The sequence below is a fragment of the Ursus maritimus genome, unplaced genomic scaffold, assembly GCF_017311325.1.
Source record: "Ursus maritimus isolate PB19 unplaced genomic scaffold, ASM1731132v1 scaffold_12, whole genome shotgun sequence".
Lineage (NCBI taxonomy): Eukaryota > Metazoa > Chordata > Mammalia > Carnivora > Ursidae > Ursus > Ursus maritimus.
This window is the reverse complement of record NW_024423564.1, coordinates 40,826,309-40,846,084: the sequence shown is the minus strand read 5'-3', so window position 1 is coordinate 40,846,084 and position 19,776 is coordinate 40,826,309. Positions and strand designations below refer to the sequence as shown.

Genomic DNA, 19,776 nt, shown 5'->3' with positions numbered 1-19,776 from the left:
GCTGTTTATCAAACATTAACTAATATTTTTACAATACTTGCATAACATGTTAAAGTCATATCTTAGTCATTTCGTTAGTTAAAAATTTGGGAGTTTTCAGAATTCCCAATACAAATTTGATATTAGAAATATTAAAGCTATAATCTTGTCCAAGGATACTACCTCAACAGGCTGTACCACAAAATGGCTGTTCCAACTCTTTTGCCCTCCCTTATCTTGGCCACATGAATCAGAATCCAAATCAACCTTCAATTCAAAAAACACTTATTTGGGACCCAGGCTATCCTAGAAAATGAGCCAGATTCAGGAAAAAACATATATGACTTAGTCACCATACTCAAAAAGCTTAAAATCTAACTGGAAGAGAAACACATAAACATTTAACCAAATGGAATGTGGTAAGAGTTACAAATAGTTATTAGAGCCTATAGCATGCCTGACCCTCAGCTGGAGATACAGCAGTCCCTGTCTTCATAGAAGTTAGAGTGTAACAAAGTCAAAGTGCTCTAAGAGCACTGAGAAAGGAAGAGAGGGGGCTGTAAAGAAAGGCAGGTCAGAGAAAGGTGATGTCTGGCCTGGGCAATGAAGGGTGAGTTATTTTAACTAAAAAAGAAAGGAAGAGCATATTCCAGGAGAGGAAAAAGGCTCTACTAAGCCACCTAAGTTTGAAAAAGTATAATTGTTTCAGAAAAGGGGACTAGTACTATGTAGTTAGGATTTACATTAAATTTGGGGAAATGGAGGAAATCAATTTCAAAAAGGTAGGGTAGTAGGGTCAATCTATGTAGTATCCCACATGAAGTATGGATCTTATCCTATAAGTCTGAGGAAGTCAAGCAGGGCTTTTTTTTTAAAGTGAAAATAACATAATCAGCTCTGTATTTTAGAATGAGCTGCCTAGCTGGTGAAAGTAGGGAGCAGATATGTTTTTCAAAGGTTTCTCTCAGACACCTGTACAAGGTAAACAACTAACATTGCACCTAGAAAAGAAAGCAAGCAATCTTGCGCCATAATATCTAAGCAGGTGATAAAAGGAACAATTCATACGACATATTCATTCTGAGACAAAAGTCTGTGGAGGCCTTTGAGGATCGGAAACATCTAAGGTTACGAGGGGCAGTACAGTAAAACGACTGGAGCACTTAGGAATGAGTCCTAGTGAGGGACTTACTAGGTGTGCAGTCTGGCAAGTTAACCTATTTATGCCTCGATTTACTCATGTGTGAAAATAGGAATAATAATAGTATCTACCTCATGGGGTTGTTACTGAAATTAAATGACACAGCATATATAAAACAGTGCCTAGCACCTAGTATACATGCAGTAAATGTAAACCACGAATAAGAAAAAACCAGTACTTAGCAAAAGCTTCCCTTCGATACTTCCATTCATTCTGCTTATGCACATAATTCAATTTTACAATTAATTTGTAGCAGAGTTGTATATATATTTCTCTTTTCCACTAGATTTTAAACACTGTGAAGGCAGAATAAGCATCATATTCCTTTCCGTGCCATGTGTTTAGAAGGTAACCCGTAAGTATTTATCGAAGGTAATCAAGTTAAAAAGCACTTTCTGCTGCTTTATATTCACTTACATTCATATGACAACTTTCAACTAGAGAGGTGCTTACCATGGATTACTAACAATATATCATCCTTAATGTGGGTTAGATTACAAATATTACATTAATCATAATTTCAGCATTTTTTCCAAGGAAGAAATACGTATCGCTATCGCACGGAAAGTCAGAGAATGTACAAAAAGTAACATTAGGCTGAAGTTGGAAAATAAATATATGTTCACCATCCCCCTACATTATGGGGAACTTGATTGGTGGGATCCTTATTTCCTCCAAAAACATTGCTAAATAACAGAAAGATGATCTTAAAGGGTTAACTTTTTTTTATGCTCTTCAAGAACACTAAGTTTTCTTTTAAAAATAGTTCAGTAGAAATAACATACATCTAAAAGAGTAGAAGTTATTAAAGTAAGTTAAAATCTCATAAAATAGGATCTACAAATCTACTAACCATGGAAAAATTAGGTACTAATTTATCTTATGAAAAGTAGTCATTTGCTAATTACCGTCTTTTTTGCCACATTTGCTCAAAAGCATCTGCAAGTTCTATGTTGGTAATTTCTTCAGAATCTTGAAATTTCAAGAAACCATTTCCACCATGTCCTTGTAGGAAGAGTTAAAGAAGATCAAATACATACATTTTTTAAATGCATACTGCATACATCCAGATATAAACATTTACTTCATTCATGGCAATATTTTAATATCACTTGTTATTTTATACTCTAAACTGAAAAGTACTATGAAAACAAAAAAATAATTTTCTGTTACACCAATTAAAAATAGAATAATGATAGACTGTGCAAAAAATAGCAGATATAATATCTTCATAAGTTCTTTTATCATTCCATTCTATAAAAGCACATTTATATTTTTGCACTGGCTCCATTATTATGTCAGAAGTGAGTTTCTAGAGATAAATAATTTCTCAAATACCAGGCAAACATTTTGGTGAGAAAGGGGTCCCATAGTATGCTAGTACTAGTCATAGTGTATACTTGGAATGCTATACTACCGAAGTGTCGTTCTCACATATAAATTAAAGTTTCTACTACCAACAACCACTATCCCATGACAGCTGACCAGAAGACTGTGACATTAGAGCCAGTCTGTCTGGATTCAAATGCTAGCTTGCCACTTAATGACTGTATTAATTTAGGCAAATAACTTACTCTTTTTATGCCTCAGTTTCCCTAGCTGTAAGTAAGAAATACATCAGCCCCATAGTAGAACGCCTATAAAGCTCCTTTGTGTGGATTTTTAAAAGGTACTTCCCACAGGGCTTCAAAGTAGAAAAATCTGTCTATTTCAGTGGCCCCTCTGAATATATGCAGTTCTGTGAGCTCAAAAGTGATTAGTAGTTATATCTTTGTGGGGGAAATATGATACTTCTTCCTCCCATTAGAACAACTCTACGGCAGGGCACAGAGCTTACTATGTGTAAACATATACTAGATGGCAGCTCCCACTCAACCCCCTAGCCAAACACTTATGTGCAGTGCACAACCCACACAGCTATATATAATAGCACCTAAATTTTTGGATTACTGTAAGGATGAAATGAATTCATACACACACTGATTTACAATACTGACTGAGGTATAATAACCCTCATTAAATATTAGCTATTATCATTTTATTATAACTGTCAGCCTTCCTACTCTCTTACATGGATTGGCAAATTTTCTGTAAAGGGCCAGGTAGTAAATGTTTTAGACTTATGGCCCATATGGTTTCTGTTGCAACTACTGGACTCTTGCCACTGTAGTGTAAAAGTAGGCAAAGACAATAAGTAAAACAAATGGATGCAACCGGTTCTAACACAACTTTATTTCTAAAACAGACAACCTTCCGTGGGCCACAGTTTATCAAATACTATCTTTGACTATTGGAATTTTTTCCCTACCTGGAGCTATCCTGAAAGAGTATCCATAGACTTAGAAAAAAAGTTGTACAACCTGTAGTTTAGTACTGTACTTCATAATATTTGACACAAAAGCTTGAAAATTTCTTATCACTGTCAGATAAACTAAAATGAAAATATTCCTGACATAGTTCTGCTAATTTATAAAGTTTTTAAATTAATTGAATCTGAAAAGCTGTAAGTAAATGCAACACGACAGACAAAGAAAAGTACACCACCAGGTAGAAGTCAGTAACCATCCTGCTGTGTGACATCTAAAACCATTCTGCAAATGTTTTATCATCAGTTGAACGGAATGCCCTCCGAAAACATTTTTAAATATTGTTTGATCAACATTCATATGTACTAAATACTACCATAAAACAGAGCACTGGAAATAAAAAGGTGAACATTATCAATGACATCTTGGAGTTCAAAATCTAATGAAGGCAATAAATATCCAAACAAGAAAGTAGTAAGTTAAATGCTCATAAAGAAACTACAGATTAACGTGGGAGTGCAAAGAGGAGAGCCTACACCAGCCAAGGAGCTAAGAAGTATCTCTGGGCAATTATAAAATATATACCAGGACGCTTCTGAGGGGTAAAGGAGGCACTATTAATAATTACATTAGGATAACAGGTGTAAACTACAATTGTCCCAGGCAATTGGAGATATAGGTCACCCTAGACTTACAGAGGAAAATCACCAAAGGAAGTGACTCCTGAGCTAAGACTAAAAAGATCAGGAATAATCAGGTAGGCAAAGTGAACTGAGAAGCCATCAATAAACAAAGGTAACAACTTAAGCAAATGTTTAGAGGATGGAAAAAGTCCTAGAAGAAAATTAGAGAAAGTGCAAGAGCTAAAATGAAATAAATAATATCACTAAATAATAATATATATTGTTATATATATTACATATATAACTAAATAAACAATAAAACTAAACTATATAATTAAGACTTTATCTCCGATATTCCTCAAAGTATAGACAAAAGACTATTACAGTTTGTATGTATTTAACATATTTAAAATGCAGTTTCATAAGCCCCACCCCGTACCAAAACTAAATCAGAATTTTAAAGACCTGAGTATCTGCATTCAAATAATCCTGATACACATTAAAATTTGAGACTCCATCAACAAGAAACCATTGTAAAGTTTTATGCAGAGGAAGGACAGATTGGCAATTTTTATTAACTACTTTAGTTAATCCTGTTAATCATCAGGAGACAAAACTGAAGGCAACAAGGCTATAGCAGGGATACTACATAAAAGGTAATAAGCTTTACCAGGGTAATAGTTAAAAAAAAAAAAATAGAGATAATAATCTAAGGGACAGTATAAAATGTTATGCTGCCTCCAAATATCATTTCAAGTTGTCATGAGAAAAGAGAACTACAAAACAAACTATTTTAACAAAAATTCATTTAAGGCGTTTAAATTTCTTTCCATGAAGATTTCTTCTTGAGGAGAATCACAATATATTCTATTTCTAAATACCTAAATTCTCAAATTACCTGTCATATAAATAAGAATATTGCTCCTATCATCAGAAAGAAGACGTTTTGACCGAGGAGTACTAGGTGGGATCCTGCCAGTTAATACCCGTAAAAAATTCTCCACAGTTACCTGGAAAAAAAAGAAATCAGGGGATGAAACAGAATCAGGGGAAACGTGATAATTTTTTTTTTTTTCAAAAACATTCCTTCTTCTTTCTCTATATATTACTCAGCATAAACTGAAAATAAAGCACAAAGTGAAATATAACTCAAATTTATTCATTTAAATATATATCTGAGTTAACTTGCTTCCATTAAATACTAATAGCTAACAAAACTATCCTGGGGAAAAATCAGTTGATTAAATTTAAAACTTTAAATTCTATGCAAAGTATTGCCCAAATTTAAAAATTATTAATGTCTTCAGAGGCAATTCTTTGGAAAGATACAAAATAAAGAAACTTGAATAAATTCAGCAACATTATAACTATTGCAATTGATTAGTACAACTACCTAGTGAATTCTACATAAACCCTGAAAGACAGGTCCATCATGAATCATAAAAATAAAACCATAAGGATAGTTCCGTAAATAATCCCCAAATTGTGTATCTTTGATTTTTTAATATATTTTGTTCTTAAATTTTATTAGGGATATCTTCAACATGTAAAAAATTCATTGCACTTTAAACCAGATTTCCCAACCTGGACTTTGTGGACCTCTAGGATTCTTTGAAAGCATATTTAAAGTTATATCACACAGATCTAAATTTAAAAAGCAGAAAATTTGGGGTGCCTGGGTGACTCAGTCGTTAGGCATCTGCCTTCGGCTCAGGTCATGATCCCAGGCCACGTCCCCAAAGAGCTTACAGGCTGGGAGGAGACAGAGATGATTTTCAAATTGCTTTAAAACAGGTCCGGGAACACAAAAAATTGTCTTACTTTTGGTAGGCTTGGTAAAAGGGGAAGGATTATTGAGGTAGACTTCACCAAGAAGATTTCAAATTTTAAACATCTTCATTACCTATTAAATTTAAAATGAAGTTTCAAAGGGAAAAACACAGTATGATGCCATTTTTCAAATTTACATTTTAATTTTTAATCATATGCATAAAAACACTGGAAGCATCTTAAAAGTGATTACCTCTAAGTAGTGGAAATATAGGTGAGTTTTTTGTTAATCATTTAAATTTTTCCTCAATTAATATATATACTAAATATATAAAACTTGAAATTTTAGGTCAAATATGAAAGACGAATAATGAATTTACTGTAAAAAAAAAAAAAGTTGATACATGAAACCTCACTAAAATACTCTAACATAAAAGCCAAGAAAAAGTTGTTCTATCCCAGATATATATATGAAATTTCATGCTGTGTTAGTTTTACTCCGGTATTGTTTCCTTAATATGAACTCCAGAGACAGAATTATATCAAAGCTTCAGTGACGATTATGTACAAAGTTCAAAGAAAAAAAAAAAAAAGACTATTTTATTCTACCACAATTTAAAATTTAAAAGTAATGATAACTACATTTCAAAAACGTTGCTAAATCAATGTTACCTCATAACTTCTATAATCCACTTCCACATCATCTCCATATACATTTAGTTCCATATTCTTGTGACTAAACACTGTAGCTGGTTTGGGATTTCTAGGGTTGCATGCCATATCGTCTGCAAGCATCAGAACAATGTGACTAGAAAAAAAAAAATTCCAGTAACTATCCTACTTAAACCAGTAAGTTAAAAGCAGATACACTTTATTTATATCATGAGACAATTATGTTCATTCTTTTCATTAAAAATAACTTAAAATAATTATTGAGTACATATTTAAAAAGAGCTCTTTAATTGTTTTCATATCCTGATGTAGTATAAGCTTTAAAGCAAAGAAATTAGAGCAATCTGGCATGAATTTATCCACAGAACTTGAAGTTACTAACTTAAATTTTTTCCCAACATAGTGTATTTTATGCCATAGAGCAAAGGAAGCTGAAGGAGCTACACTGTCTTCCCCAAACATTTTTTTTTTAATTTCAGTAATATTTGACATTCTTTAGATTTACCGAGTCCAAATTAAACTATGATATTCCAAAGAATTTAACTTTCGGAATCGCAACTGCTTAAGTATGAAAACATGCAAGTGCAGTCAGGGGGTGCCACAGGAACATATCCCGGCCCAGTCACTCTTCACTGGCTCCACTCCACCTCCGTAAGAGACTAGGTACTGAAATAGCTCCCTCCCTGGCCTCCTGGTTCCACTCCTGCCCTCTTACAGGTCATTTTCCTTAAAATTACGAGTCACCTTTCTGAAATAAGTCAAATCATTAAACTTTCTCACTTAAAATCCTCCAAAGACTCCCCATTTTAATTAGAGGAAAACTGAAACTCCTTTCATGGTCTAAAAGGCTTACTTTAATGTGGCTTCTGTCTACCTCTAACTGCAGCTCCTACCATCCACGTTCACTGTGCTCCTTCCACACTGGCCTTTCTGTTCAGGACTATGCCAAGCCATTACCACTTTAGGGGCTACTGACCAAATAAATTTAGACTTCTCCCAAATCTTTCTATTATCCCAATCTCAGTTGAGCTACTCCATTCTCATTACATGTTTTATTTTCTGCAGGTCATTTATGAATTTGAAATCCCCATCACATCCTGCCACTACCCCTACTGGAATATAAGCTCTCCGAGCACAGGGGCTTTCTCTATCCTGCTCACCACTGTATCACTCACACTCAGGCTTGGTAAAAGAGCCTGGCAGATAGTAAGTATTCAATAAATATCTGTTGAGTGAATGAAACATTTTCATTTTTGCATACATTTTCTTTGAGAGAAAATTATAAAATTTATCTTAAATACTTCTCATCTTGATCTTACTATTAAAAGTGGTGAACATGAATCAGGCAATTCTACCATATACTTGAGCTTCCCAAACATAAGGGAAAAACTAATGTGGTATATACATAATTAGTTTGGCAGGAGATAGCAAGAAGAAAGTGTTCTGCTGCATATGTTCCAAATACATTAAAGTTCAAAACTGAAACATTGTGATTTTTCTTGAGAATTGGCTAGATTTCTATTTTGAAAGGGTTCCAACCCTGTCACATTCAAAGATCAAATCTTCAGCTGTTACTGATTCATGCTCACAGAATGGTGAAGTTATTCCTCTTAAAATGGAAAATATATCTTTCCTTTTTTCAAAACGTAAGATGACTAACTTACACTAAGTTATTATCGATCACCTTTTTTGTTATAAACCACTATTAAATAAGACTGAACTGACCTCCAAATCTCAATATAAGACCATTCCTTTAGGCCATCTATTTGATTAACAGTTAATTTTAATCTATGAAATTAAAGACCATTCAATATCTATACAATGTCAATGTCATAAAGAAGCAGTAATTTCAGCTTAAAATTATAAATTCAGGGGTGCCTGGGTGGCTCAGTCGGTTAAGCATCCGACTCTTGGTTTTGGCTCAGTTCACGAACTCAGGGTCATGAGATCAAGCCCCACATCATCCGGGCTCCCTCCTGGCTCCATGCTCAGCGGGAAGTCTGCTTAGGATTCTCTCTTCCTCTCCCTCTCCCCCTCCCCCTGCTTTCTTTCTCTTTCTGTCTCTAAAATAAATAAATAAATCTTTTAAAAAATCATAAATTCAATCAATATTTTTCCCACAATTTTGAGCCTCCATATAAGTACTATAACCCTCAGTTAACATAAAATTTTAAAAAAATCATTTTATTTGTGGATAATCAATGAGAAAAGCAGCACTGGAAACAGACAATTTCAAAGGTTTAGAAGTCCAACCACATATTCTAATTCACTGTTTCTAAAACTTAAGAAACGTTCAGAACTCTTTTCTGGAGGAAAAAAAAAATTCTCACTTGGTCCAGGTGTTAAATTATTTGTATAATGAAACTTACATATATAAATGAAAGTTAACTCCTTAGGCTTATAGTTCTTATAAAACTATGAATAAATACAAAATTATCAATCACATTTTAACAAAATTACCAAACTAATAGTACTCTAAAAACATTAACTCCATTTGAAGAAGGATGTTATTTTGCTAAAACTAACTGACTGCTGTTGTATTTAACAGTAGAAAGAGATAATATCCGTCCTGGTTCTACACTTTATTTTTTTTTCCTATATTTTGATATCTACACTACAATATAACTCGATAATACAGAAAATATTCACAAAAGTATGTTGCACAAAATGCAATTCATAAATTCCTGTTATGTTATGTTACTTGACTGTTCAGGGATCAGATTTTATATTTAAGACTTTGCCAATAAATATTCTTCAAACATCAGTTATTATGAGACCTAACTTGTTGACTCCTTAAAGTGTCTTTTTCACTTGAATATCCAGTGAGCATCCCAGCAGTTATTTAAGTCTTCACTAAGTTGGTATCAAATCAATCACTGCTGGAATCAAAACCAAAGAAAATAAATCTACACTGAAGACATACTACTACATTCCTATAAATAATGACAGCAACTTGCTTTGTATCTTATTAAAATTAAGAAAAAAATCCCTCAAATATATCCAACTGATACAAGAATATGATATTCTTACAGTCTGGCAATCTTATACTACCATGTGTGATGACTCAACTCTCACACTCTATTCAAGGCCCTGCAAAACCTACATCACACGACAAATCATATGGCAATATGGCCTTCTCTAAACACAAAACCAAAAGAAAAAGTGAGCACAGAAATTGTATAAAGTTCAAACTGGGTTGGAATCCAAACAATATGTCGGTTGTTTACATGAGTTTCCACATATTGGGGGGGGGGGGGGGGGGGGCAGAGGGAGAGATAGTATCAAGAAGGCTCCGCACAGTGCTGAGCCCAAGGAGGGGGGGTTTGATCTCACCACCCTGAAATCATGACCTGAGCCAAAAACAAGAGTCAGACACTTAACTAACTAAGCCACCCAGGCCCCCTTCTACATATTTTAAATCACGCATTCTTGCTAATTAAAAAAATAATGAGGACATACCTATATATATCTACTAATTTGTACATCATATGTATTTGCTACTTTAAATATATATAATGAGTATTAATGAAGCATAACTTCTTTACTTTTATAGATTAAAAAAAACTAATATTTTCTTCCCTTACCACTCTTTGGTATCTGATTTAATACCTTGATCAAGAATACCTTGACCATGCTTATATAGACTTTAAGGGCAATTAAAATAAAAACGAAATTTTAAACCTTCTCAAAAAAAGAGGGCACGAAACACAATTTGAGAAACATGTCGGGGGGAGGGAGTCTAAAATAAATACATTCCATTATGTTTGCCAAACATTAAAGGAACAGGTAAACCCTGCATCAAGGCTGCTAGGCCATTCTTTTACTCACCTCCCTAAAGTTCTTCCTTGACCCAATCAGGAACCAGGAACCAATGGGTTAAAAAAGAGCCCATTTTAAATAAATGAGTAATCTTTCACTTCCTTACACTATTAGAGTGTGACATTTCAAAAAGCATAGCTCCTCATTTATTAATAGACTGGTATTATCTTAATAAAAATTTTTCACTGAATTAAATTTAAATAAATTACTGTGTTGGTAAAGTGTTTTTTAAATGTTCCCTTAAAACTGCTATACACTCTATTGCCCTGCTACTAATCAGGTAATTCCACCTGAGATCATCTTTAGCTCCCAGAGCTAGGATCACCAGGCTTATCTTCAGTAATATCAACATCCCAACGTAGAAGAGTAGCTGAAATTAAGGCAGCAGGAGATCTGAGAATCATAGGGATCTTTGATGCTTTCTCTTAAATATCTGGCTTTCTGTTCATAGGTGTTGCTTTTTTTTCCCCCTGATATAAATTCAGGATACTCTGTAGATTATTGCTTCTGTAGCAATGTAGTGACTATTGGACAAAGCAAATTCAACAAATTTTGTGTATAATCATTAGCTTGATAACAGAATAATTTACTTTTAGGCTTTTCTCCTCCTTTTCTTCTATGTCTTGAGAAATTTCCAAGCCAATAAATCTCATCACCAATGTACTATGAAGCTAATCATAACAAATCTGCTAGCCACAGGTTCTAGACCATTAGGATTTTCTAAATTACTTTCAATTTGCCAAATGTCAAACAACTGGCATTACTAGGCTATAGGATGCCAAGTATTTTATACTTATATTATTAGAAATAAAACTCAAAAACTGCATTGCAGAGATGGGAAATCAACAGTAGCAGACATGTCATATGAGGGTAGAGCTAGCTAGTTATAGCCTCGTGTATTTAAAGTCACATGTGGTTTAGTATAATAATAGAACATTTATTGAGCACTTGGTATATCTCGGGCACTGTACTAATAAGATAAGCACATTGTAAGAATTATCTCATACATTATTTCCAAGACATGTATTATTTTACAGGTTATGAAACTGAGGCACACAGAAGTTTAAATGTCCTGGGTCACAAAGCTAGTAAATAGTAGAGTTAGGATTCCAGCCCAGTTTGTTTGACATAATAATTTATTTGCTCTTAAGAATCCTATAACACCCTTAAATTATATGACCTAGGATTTGGAAGGATATAATGATGTGTTTTGTTTTATGTTGATAATTTAATCAACTCAGGTGATTAAATGAACTCATTATTGCTGTTCAATATTTATAGCACATAACTGACATAAAATAGGCCCTTGAAATTCAAAATGGAACCATCAAGAGACCTTAGCAAACTTTCAAATCAAAGAATAGCACTAGAGCATATAATTTCTCCTTTAAATGTAGTAAGGTATAACTTAAAATTTTAAGTGCCCACTTAAATGCAAAAATCAGAGAACAGAACTTCAAAGAGGTACAGAGATTAATGTTCTACACAGTCTCCAATCAATTCCTGGGAGCCCCTGACTTTTCTACAGAAAGGCAATGGGATTACATCCTGCTGCAGGGCCTTCCCTCACCAGATCTTTTCAGCCACCAAGCCTGACATTTTCACTCTCAACCATCTGCACCTGCACCTGTAGCCTATACCAAGTCTTCACTGCTTCATCTCTGCTTCCAAACACTCCCCAATCTTAATCCCTCTTCCAATAATGGGGGAGGGGCAAGCAGCAGAGATGCCTCACCCATGCCCTTCCCCTTTCCAATAGGCAAGTTTTTTGTTTGTTTGTTTTTTATTTCTTCCCCACTTTCCATTGTTCAATTTCCCACTGACTAGTTTACTGACTGACTCAAGCACACCAGCCTCAAGGCTTGGAATTCAAATCTGTGCATTATATTACCCAAAATTATAAGTTACTATATTTCTCGACCATTATGGATGGCTCACAGAAACAGTCAATAGTCAAATAAAGAATGTTGCATTATTTGTCAAAATAGAAAGGATAAAATTTTAAATTTTTTTAAAATCTTAAATTCCACAATATGTGGAATCTTTCACATATTCTCATGTTTAACAGAAATTTTACCTTTGTTATTTTTCTAGTAATGATCTGTACTGATTTAGTCAGGTTTCCCCCAATTCAAACACTTTATATCAAGTATCTTGGAGTCTTGTTTAGCACCAGTAGATTTTATTAGTCTATATGTAAAATTTTTGGAATGCTATAAGCACTCGCCTAGTACTCAACCACAACGCCTGAGTTGCATATTTTGACTGAAAAATACTTGCAAATATCCACAATATGTCTTCTCTGGTACACTTCCATTCTCAAATAACAAGAAAATCAAAAAGTCCTCTTAACTTTCTGGGGGCATTAAGCAAAAGAGTTTAGATATTTTTTTCATCAAGAGGACCTGATGGCTACGCTTCTTTTGAGGTATCAGTTTTATCATTTTTTTAAAAAAATCTATTTGCCAAAGGATAAGATATAGAGACCAAACATTGGTGAAGAGTATTTTGCCACCACACTTTGCTCTTCAATTTGATCATAAGAATCAACTAGGACAAAAATTATAGAAGAAAAATATAAAATGGAAACTATCCCATATAAAAAGAGTAATTAACTGGAAGATAATGATAAATCTTAATCAAATGTAATTCAACAATTTGTTTTTTTAAAGCAATAAAATGGTGTTCATTGACATGAATTTGATTTAACCATTCCATATTAAATTGTACAAGCACTTACTACAGTATTTTATCCAAATTATCAAATATAGACTCATATTTCAGTAAGATTATCAAAAAATAAGAGTAGAAGTTATAGAAAAATGGAAACAAGGTAAGATTACAGAGTGCACCACTTGAGAGTAAAAGAGAAAATGGATTTAAATTCAGAAGAGATATGTCAAGCAATATGGTAGAACTTTCAAAAACAAATTTGAACACAGAATTTTAGTAGACAAGCAAATTAAAAATAAAAGGGGAAGGTAGAATTCTGAGTAAGGAACTTTTAAAATTTCTTCCAGTTCTAACACAGAAGTGATGATTACTAGTATTTAGAATGTAGCCACAATATGCTAGAGGTAATGGGGTAGGGACAAGATGGTGGAAACAAATATTTGCCAAGCTGACTGTGTGACAGCCATTGTGCTACAGTCCTATCAGATACTTCATTCCCACTAAATCACAACAACCCTGAAGATTACTATTGTCTTCATTCTAAAGATAAGGAAATTCAGTGAGGTCAAACCACTTGCCCCAAGTTACAAGGCTGGTAAGCTGAGGAGTTGAGATTTTATTTCCAAGCCCACACACTTTCCATCCATTACTGCATTCTTTGGCACATTGGAATACCCTGGCTTTTACTCCACTCCCAAGTAATGAGCAGAGCCAAACAACAAAAACAATAACAATAAACCTTTAGTAATTTCATACTCACATCAACAAATATTAAAGGGACATCACTTTTCCTCATAAGAACCACATCTTAGTATTTCTATTTTCCATGGCTCAATGAAATTAATGCTTTAAACTTCATTACAAACATTTTTAAAATTTTAAATAAATCATATAATTACAGAGCTATAGATTTTAAGTCTGTTTTCACCTTTAAAAAAAAAAAACTGGAAAAAATCTTCCCCAAATCTTTTTTTAAGTTACAATAAAATCTGACTAAAAATGCCAGGGACTGGAATGTTCTAATTTCAACTCTTTTTCAAAACCCAAAACCGGCCCAGTGCCCCTAGCAGCACTTGCACGGCTTCCACTCTGCAACTGGCCACCACGGACGCCCTGTCCTATGGCTGTAGCCACTGCTACCTGTGTCGCTGCCACCTCAGTACCCACTGTAGGATTAAGCTGCAGTCTTCAATGAATAAGTATATTCTTTTCTATCATCACACATTTATGAAGTTTCTAAAGGACAGGAAAGATTACTGCCAAGCACAGCATGACTTTTATGAGGCAAGAGAACTGTAGAAATTCATTAGCACTCTAAGAAGCCACAGAAGAGCACTTAGCCTGACCACAGAAGTGTTGAATTGAAATCTGCAAAGCATTTTCCAGTTCTGATCTAAATGGGGTAAGCCTCAGCGCACTTCCTTTCCATTGCTCAATATTAGTGGATTGAAGATTTCCTGCTTCTTGTTAGGAGGTTCATTTCATTTCCCATTACTCCCAACTTTATACTCACAACACTGAGAATTACAAGTGGAGGATATTGAAGTTTCTTTAATCATTTCTATATTCAATTTTTAAAATTAGTTCATTAACTAATGAATATTTTAAACTAAATGAACATGGCTTGAATAAACTGCTCAACTCCCATGGAGGTCAACCATACAAGAATATATTTCTTATTATCCATGATCCAACCAGTAAGACTTTAAACAAAGTTACTGAGAAACTTAAGAAGCATGGCATTACCACAATAGTAAGAGTATAGGAAGCTATGTATGACACTGCTCTTATGGAAAAGGAAAGTATCCATGTTCTAGAGTGGCTTTTTGATGAAGCTGTACCACCATCCAACCAGATTACTGATAACTGGTTAAGTCTTGAAAAACTCAACTTTTGTGAAGAACCTGGTTGTTGTGCTTCTGTTCACTGTTTTGCAGGCCACGGAAGAGCTCCAATGCTTGTATGCTTAGGAATGAAATAAAAGATGCAGTAGAAATCGTAAGACAAAAGCAGCCATTGAGCTTTAACATTAAGCGACTTTTGTATTTAGAGAAGTATCACTATAGAATGTGTCTGTACTGCAAAGACATCAATGGCCAATAAAACTGGGGTGCCTGACGCTACTGTCTTGGAAGTGGAACTTCAGACAGGACCTAATCTGCTGTGCATACTACCCAAGAAGTTGGCTGGGTGAATAAGTCTAATGAAACTTTTATAGGAATACTGAAAAGCAGTTTTACCAGGTTACATGCTTCACAGAACCTCTATGTTTGGGTTACGGCCAACCTTTCCGGACACTTAGAAGTTCAGCAGTTAAAATTTGCTTATCATTTGTACCAGCCAACCCTTCCTGAAATCATGCAGTACTGAGTCTTAAGTCTTTAAATCTATGCCAGAATCTTATCAATACATAAGAAATATAGACAGATTAGGTACCAAAATATCCAATATAATACTTGTATATTTTTACTATCATACAGAACTAAAACCTAGGAACTATGAACATGCCAGTTCTTATGTGGTTCATTCCTTCAGTCATTTCAAACATTGGAATCAAAGACTATATGGTTATTTGTTTGCTCACTTTATGTTTAAATTGCCCACCTTCATACTAGTATATATCAGATTTATGTAACCAATGATTTTTGTTAGACTTTTTTTATCAAGTTGTACAGTGATTATTTAATGTCTTTTTATAGATCTCATTTTGTGCTGTTATGGAAAACCTCTATCTTGAAAATCTACATTGCACAGAAGCACACCGTTAATGTCTCCAGGCAAAAAGCCTTACAGTTAATTTAATGGTTGCACTTTTGGGTGCAACTTAACAGAGAAAACCTAAAAAGGAATGAGAGAAGGTTACTCAGTATTTCTAGTATGATACTATCTTTGCCTTATGGCAGAATATGTAGAATATGTTCTTTAATTTAGTAAACATTTTTTAAAGGTAGAAATGCTTTATTATTGTAGCTACAACAATTCTTAATCATAAAATTTGTATTATTTTTCCATATCTACTGGAAGCTGTTTACCAGGATTTTTGTTGAAGCATGCCTTTTTTCCTTCTCTTCCCAACCTCACCTGTAAAAAAAGAAGTGGATTTCTGCTGGTGGAACTGAGCAGACATTTAATTTTTATATGCTTTTGAGCTGTGTAACTCAGTATTTAGATATTTGATAACTTATTATATAATTGATCAAACAGCAATGTGTATTAATGTTAATTCAACCATGTATTTACGCTATCTTGTAATGTGTAGTTACAGTTCCATGGGAGAAATAATTTGTCGGGGTTCACCAGCCTGTAAAAACCTAGTGTGAGAGCTAAACATCTAAATAAATAGTGAAATGAAAAAAAAAAAAAGTCAGTATCTAAACTGCTTTCCTAAATAAGAACAATCTACTAAACAAAAATCTTTATTAGTATATGAAAGCTAACATTTGAATATCTATTTTATTAAATATAAAAATATAAACAGAATTCGATGAAATGCAGGAAATTAAGTTAGATTTTATTTGCCCAGGATAAAACCTAAAATATGTTTGTTAGAACAAACTCCCTATGAAGGTCTTATTTGATTGTCCTGTGCTTCTAATACAGTGGAGAAAAACTGACATTTTAGGTAAATTATGTTCTGATTAATAAGGGTTTTAATTTCTAAAATAACATATCTGAATTTCAAGATTGGAAGCCTTGGGCATGGATATAATGTTAAATTAAAGTTAATGGCTGGGCATTAAGGATTTAATGTCAGGATACTTTTTACTGACCTGAGTAACCTCCTGCTTATTATGCTCAGGTCAAATTCTTGGAAACCATTAACACAAAACTCTGTGAGATATCTTTTCTCCAAAGAAATCAAATTATGTCCATAAATGTTAATTTCACTTACCCTTTCAACACCTCAGAAAGAGTCGGATATAATGTGACAGAGAATCACATTTTTTTTAATCAATTCTCCATTAGAATCCTCAGAACTCTTTAGAAATACTTATTATTACCACCACTTTCCATGGTGAAATGTCAAGTTGAGTCTGACTTAGTTTGTGGTCACTCCCACTGTCACCACCCAAACACTTTTACGTTTTTTCTTGGAGGCTACAATTTACTCTCCTGCCCTTTTCTCTTCCCTATATCCCCACTTTAGTTTAAATTACACAAATTGTCAAGTGTATTCCAAATGCTATAGGCTCTCAACATATATTTACCGGTTGGAAAAGGGGAAGAGGGAAGAAGGAGAAAAGAAGTAAACATTCCACACCATCCCTTATCAGTTGCCTTCCTCCTTATTTCTCAGACCAACCTAGCACCCACTCTCAGTCATATGACCTCAAATGCATCAGGCATTTTATCGGTTTCCCCTAATTTTACTTTAGAAAGAATCAGTGTAATAAATAGAAGAGTCAATGCAGATACCTAAAAACCCCCAAATTAATTTTATTCCCTCTCTTCCAGTTTTTATGTTTCCCTTCTTTTGGCATCTTCCCTTAACCTGTATCTTCCTCTCCCACTCCCCCTGCTTGTGTTCCCTCTCTTGCTGGCTGTCTCTCTACGTCAAATTAATAAATAAAAGCTTAAAAAAAAAAAAAGACGGCCACAAAAGATGCCTAAGTCCTAGAAAGCTATGAATACATTACCTTTAAAGATAAAAGGGACTTTACAGATGTGATTAAGTTAGGGATCTTGAGATGGGGAGGTTATCCTAAATTACCTGGGTAAACCCACTGTAATCACCAGGGTCCTTAAAAGAGAGAGGCAAGAGCATCAGAATCAAAGAAGGTAATGTGACAGCAGAAACAAAGAGAAAGAAGGAAATATGACAACAGAAGAGCCACTGAAGATGTTATGCTGATGACTTTCAAAATGGAGAATAGGGCCATGAGCCAAGGAAAGCAGGCAGCCTCTAGAAGCTGGAAAAAATAAGGAAACAGATTTTCCCCTAGAGCTTTCAGAAAGAACATAGATCTGACGACACATTTTTGGACTTCCGATATCCAAAACTAGTCTGCATTATTTTAAGCCACTAAATTTGTGACTATTTGTTACAGCAGCAAAATATAAAACCTGTTAGACATTCCTCTTCCATGGGAGTACCCTCACAACAATCTATAGGAATATACATAACTATCCAGGGCTTTCTCTTTCAAGTCTAAGAGGCTAACAGCATGGCATAGTGTATATGTGTATGTGATCCTCCCAAGCTATTCTTTTTGGTGCTTCAGATGACACTCAAGGATGAGGTAGTGAGACTTATATGGGTGGGCAGAATATCCACTTTGGCTTAGAAACCTCATGCCCAACTAGAGTCAACATCTTATGCAATAACTTCATAGACATACTTTTCAGGGTCCCTCAAGGAACAAACCCAGTTACAAGAATCCTCCCACTCAGAAAAGCCCAAAGGTATATCCTTCTCCTTATGTACTTATGACTTATTTATCCTGGTCCACTTACAATTATCTAATCAGTAAAGGAACAATTTTACCGAAAGCAATGTTGCCTACCTTTATCAGATATCCAAAAGAACAGAGTCACAAAGTGAACAAAAGTCAATTTCTTCTGTATTAGAAAAGGGCTTTGTTAACCCTTTATCCACACCCTAATATGTACTCTAGTTAGGCTTTCTGATTTGTAAGGAATCACTAAAGCTAGTTCAAAGAAGGAAGATGAATTATTAGCATGGCACATAATTCAATGAAAATTCAAGAATAAAGGCTTACAGAGACCAGAAAGTAGTTTGAGATATCAACAATAAAAACCTGTGAAACGTTATAGATGCCAGTGATTTGACACTAATGTGACTCAGCTCTTCTGCAAGCATCTGCTTCTTTCTCCTTTTCTTACTAAGAGGCATGCTACTCCTGCCTGGTCTGTACAGGCAACTCATAACTCAAAATGGCTCAACTTACAAACCTGTACCCTTTTATGACCTTTCTTATGGTAATTAAGACTGTCACAGTAAACCTAGTATTCAGGATCATTAAATTAATACCAAGTCAGTTGATGTTAAGCCAATGCAATAATCAGAAAAAAGGATAGGCTGATTCATGAAATTGTGGAATGATGCAAGGGAGCTGGGAATTACTCCCAACCGGATTGATGAACCACCAAAATTCACCCCATACAGGTCTTCTTTCTCCATTTTATAAACAAGGACATTAACACTGAGAGATATTAAATAGTTCGTCCAAGATCAACAAACCAGCAGGGACTTTAACAGGTCCTTTCCAGGTTTGTTGAAGGCCTGATGATACAGTAGGAAATAAAACATGTAAGTATAAATGTCAGGCACAGAGAGAAATTGCCTAATGGGATAGTAGGCAGAAATTCTGAATGACAACATGGCCCTTCTGCTGGTGACTGTTTTGGATCACTCTGACCTGGCTGGTTTCTCATGCTTTGCAAGCTGCATGAACTACCAAATTCAGGATCACCATGGTAACAAACAAATAGAGGAGAGCTACAGTCGCTTACTCATATTCTTATCTCATATATACTTTGCATTGCTTGTTAGTTTGATAGCAATCAGAAGCAAAAGCAACATTAGTCATCATTCCTGCCCACTTCTGAAATTAGATCAGACTTTAACCAACTGAGCTACCTAGGTGCCCCTGGAAGTTGTACCTTTTGACCACTTTTACGCATTTTGCCCACCCACTACCCCTTGCCTCTGGCAACCACCAATCTGTTCCTTGTATCTATGAGTTCAGTTTTTTTTAGATTCCACACATAA

The 19,776-nt window shown here is 34.5% G+C and overlaps 1 protein-coding gene and 1 pseudogene across 1 annotated transcript in view; one reads left to right on the top strand and one right to left on the bottom strand.

Moving 5' to 3' along the window:
- PIGK (phosphatidylinositol glycan anchor biosynthesis class K) overlaps positions 1-19,776 on the bottom strand; it is a 111,432-nt gene that overhangs the window by 71,015 nt on the left and 20,641 nt on the right. Inside the window, exons 4-6 of the mRNA XM_008690703.2 lie at positions 6,552-6,687; positions 5,008-5,119; positions 2,089-2,185 (exon numbers count right to left, since the gene is read on the bottom strand). Of these exons, the coding sequence (XP_008688925.1) occupies positions 2,089-2,185; positions 5,008-5,119; positions 6,552-6,687 (345 nt within the window). The remainder of the gene's footprint in view (positions 1-2,088; positions 2,186-5,007; positions 5,120-6,551; positions 6,688-19,776) is intronic.
- On the top strand, positions 14,663-15,146 carry LOC103663089 (annotated as a pseudogene).